Genomic DNA, 3,117 nt, shown 5'->3' on the forward strand with positions numbered 1-3,117 from the left:
TTCTAGAGCCGCCCCCTGAGCCCCTGCAACAAGGCGCGGGCGCCCTCATAGGGAGGCGCCCTGGACAAGCCGCCCCCTCCCCCCACCCTGCCCCCCCACCTGGGGCGCGTCCACGTGGTGCAGGTGCGCCTTGACCTCCTCCCCCCCGCCAGACCTGATCTCCCGGGTCACCGCCGCATGCTGCACCTCAGCCATCAGCCTGTGGGGAGTCCACGGCGAGGGTGGGTGGTGGGCATGGAGGGGGCTGGCCGGGGTGAGCAACGAGCACACGCACACACACGATGCCGCAGCGAACATGGTCTGGCACTGCCACCCGCGGCGGCAGCAGCTGAGGCATGCAGCACATGAAACGTCGCCGATCTCCCCTTCAGGCTTGAATGCTGGGTGATCATAGGCATGACTGTGCGGGTGGCCAGGGGACGGGACAGGATGAGCGCGCATCTCGAGGTGCCCCCACTCCCTGAGCCTCCAGGCAGCCAGAGCCCGCCGACGGGGCCGCCGCCCTCACTTTGCGTGCGGGTTCGCGCCGATGTGCACGTGCGCTGCGAGCAGTGAAGGGCGGCACAGGGTGAAATGCCGTCACTGCAGGCCCCGGGGTGTGGGGGCCGGCCGTGGCGGTGGGAATGCGCATGCGCAGCGGCGTGCTGGTCGGCAGAGGTGGGGCTCTCCCAGCAGCACCAGCCCCTGCCCCTGCTCACGCTCAATCTTGGGCGCCGCCTTGTCTACCGTCTCGACATGCTTCAAGGGCACGCCTGCAGGGGACGAGGCGGAGGGGGCACACGGCGCGAGGGCGCCAGTCGGCGAGCGGAGGGGGGGCGACCCTGCTGCTGTGGAAGCCGGCAACATCTGCCCCGCCTCACTCGCGCCGCAGGTCCCTAGGGATTCTGCAGGCCCCGTACCGTGTTGGATGCCCTGCAGCAGCGCGTCCTTGTCCCATTTGCCGACGCCAGTCCCTGGGTGGCGACCGTGATGAGCACGGGGCGCGAGTGCCTAGCACAGTCAGCCGCGCTTCGCCAAGAGAAGCACTCGCTTGCCGTGCACAAATCATCCCGTGGACACGACGAGCAATCAAATCATGGGTTCTAAAAGATTTCGCCACATGTCGTTGCACGGCAGGGAGCCCCGTGGAGGTGAAAACCCAACTACTGCCTTGGCTCGTGGCCTCCAACGCACCCTCCTCTATGGCGGGCTTGGAAGCGTCGTGCTCCACCTCAACATGCTTGAGGCTCTTGGGAGCAGACGCGATATCAGCCAAAACCTTATCCATGTCGTTTTGCGCTTGTTCCGTAGAAATCGGGTGCTGGAAGTTTGTATGTGAGAAGCAATGCTTGACGCGGAATAATGCCCTGATCAACGTTCGCGCAGGCCCAACTCCCTGCACCTGCAATCAGAGTTGAGTCACTGCGGGGTCTGCAGGGCGACGAGCACCTGGGAAAATACATGCAAGGCGACCGATCTATGCATATGACGATAATCTGTTTGAAGTGGTTGATCTCACTCATCAGCCCCGGACCCCTTGATACTAGTAGGCCCAACCTGCAGTGCTCCACAACCAATCGGTGTCAGTGTCTGCAGCAGTTGAGCTTTTGATCTTCTTTGCGCGTTCCAGTTAGTGTTGAGTGCAGGTGTAGCCATCTGAGCTGCCGCGCGGGGGGACTAGAGGGTGTGCGCGACGCTGCCTAGGCTGGCGCGCGTGCTGCAGCGATGTTGCCGACGACGCAGCAGCCACAACAGCAGCTGGAGCCACCCGCCCCAAAGCATCCCGTTGCTTTCATATGTCACTTCATATTCAAGGTATCAAACGGGCGGCTTGGGCAAGCCGGGCTGCCACGTACAGCCGCATTTGCGGTCGGGGCAGTGGGTGCTTGTCACCGCACCCCATGCGACCACCGAGCGCCAGCAGGCACCCCGCTGCCCTGACAGCTGCAGCGAGCGTTGGTTCGACTCACCTGGGATCTGTTTCGCCCCTCGTACCTGCGTGCGCACACGCGCCTGCGTGCTGCACTCGAGCGCTTTCCACAATGCCAGCCTACCAAGCCACAAGGTGCTGGCGCGCTGCCTATCCGGTCCCCCACCCCCCCCGCCTCAGTTGGGCGCCCTGCTGTTCTACATCCTGTGTGAGATGATCAACAAAAACCAGTTTGTGACGAACTTTGTGGTGTGCATCGTGCTGCTGGCCATGGATTTTTGGACGGTGAGGGGGCGATGGCTGCTGGGCTGAGGGGGTGTGGGGCTTCAGGGATATGGAGCGGATTGGGGTGGGGGGAGGCGTTGCACCTGAGGGACGAATGTGCTATGGAAGCCGTGTGCGGGTTGGCTTGGACAAAGCCTGTCTGCCCGAGGGCCGTTTGCTGGGCTTGCAGGGCCTGGAGTGCGGGCATGGGCGTGAGGTGCGCGTGGATGGGCAAGGAGGTGTTATATCAAGGGTTAGGAAGGAGTAAGAGGGTGGCGTGATGGCGGAGACGCGCCAGCCAAGGGAGCACAGCGTCAGGTCGTGCCGGGCGTGCAGCTGCTGCCAGCAGCCATGCAGAGTCGCTGCACGCTCGGAACGCTCGCAGCTTGCGGCCTCAATCCCCAACGTTGAAAATATACCAACACTGCATCCCTGCTAAACCCAACGAATCGCAGGTCAAGAATGTGACGGGGCGCCTGCTGGTGGGCCTGCGGTGGTGGAACGACGCCAGCGCGGACCAGGGCGGCACCGCCTGGCGGTTCGAGTCGCTGGCGGAGGGACAGCGCGCCATCAACCCGCACGAGCGGCGCTGGTTCTGGATCGTGCTGGTGGCGGCGCCCGTGCTGTGGGCGCTGTCCGCGCTGACGGCTTTCCTAGGCCTGGACTGGGGTGAGGGGCCGGCCGGCTGGCGGGGTAGTCGTCCAGGGCAGACTGCGCGGGATGGGTGTGACGGCATGGAGCGGGCCGCGGCTGTGTCTGAGCGGTTGCGATGCACAGTGATGGCGGTCATCTTGTCCCTGCCTTGGAAGACGCCCCAAAGTCTCGCTGTCTGCACGGGTACCCATTGCGGCTGCACACATGTTGCTCTGCGCATTACTTTCAAGCGCTAACACGTCAATTGCCAAGCCCAGGTGTTACAGCCCTCCCCCCCTTTACCCCCCCAC

General features: G+C 64.1%; 2 protein-coding genes across 2 annotated transcripts; one reads left to right on the forward strand and one right to left on the reverse strand.

The window, feature by feature from the left end:
- Positions 1-45: 45 nt before the first annotated feature.
- On the reverse strand, positions 46-1,267 carry MNEG_0583 (hypothetical protein; the record flags this gene model as incomplete). Its single annotated transcript, XM_014050941.1, has 5 exons — positions 46-199; positions 509-542; positions 699-752; positions 900-953; positions 1,174-1,267. The coding sequence occupies 5 exons, from the start codon at positions 1,265-1,267 to the stop codon at positions 46-48; spliced, it is 390 nt and encodes a 129-aa protein (XP_013906395.1).
- Positions 1,268-2,122: 855 nt separating this feature from the next.
- On the forward strand, positions 2,123-3,063 carry MNEG_0584 (putative FAM18-like protein; the record flags this gene model as incomplete). The annotated part of the gene is made up of 3 exons (XM_014050942.1): positions 2,123-2,194; positions 2,629-2,842; positions 2,951-3,063. The coding sequence occupies 3 exons, from the start codon at positions 2,123-2,125 to the stop codon at positions 3,061-3,063; spliced, it is 399 nt and encodes a 132-aa protein (XP_013906396.1).
- Between the last annotated feature and the right edge of the window lie 54 nt (positions 3,064-3,117).

The sequence above is a fragment of the Monoraphidium neglectum genome (assembly GCF_000611645.1).
Source record: "Monoraphidium neglectum strain SAG 48.87 unplaced genomic scaffold scaffold00049, whole genome shotgun sequence".
NCBI classification, from domain to species: domain Eukaryota; kingdom Viridiplantae; phylum Chlorophyta; class Chlorophyceae; order Sphaeropleales; family Selenastraceae; genus Monoraphidium; species Monoraphidium neglectum.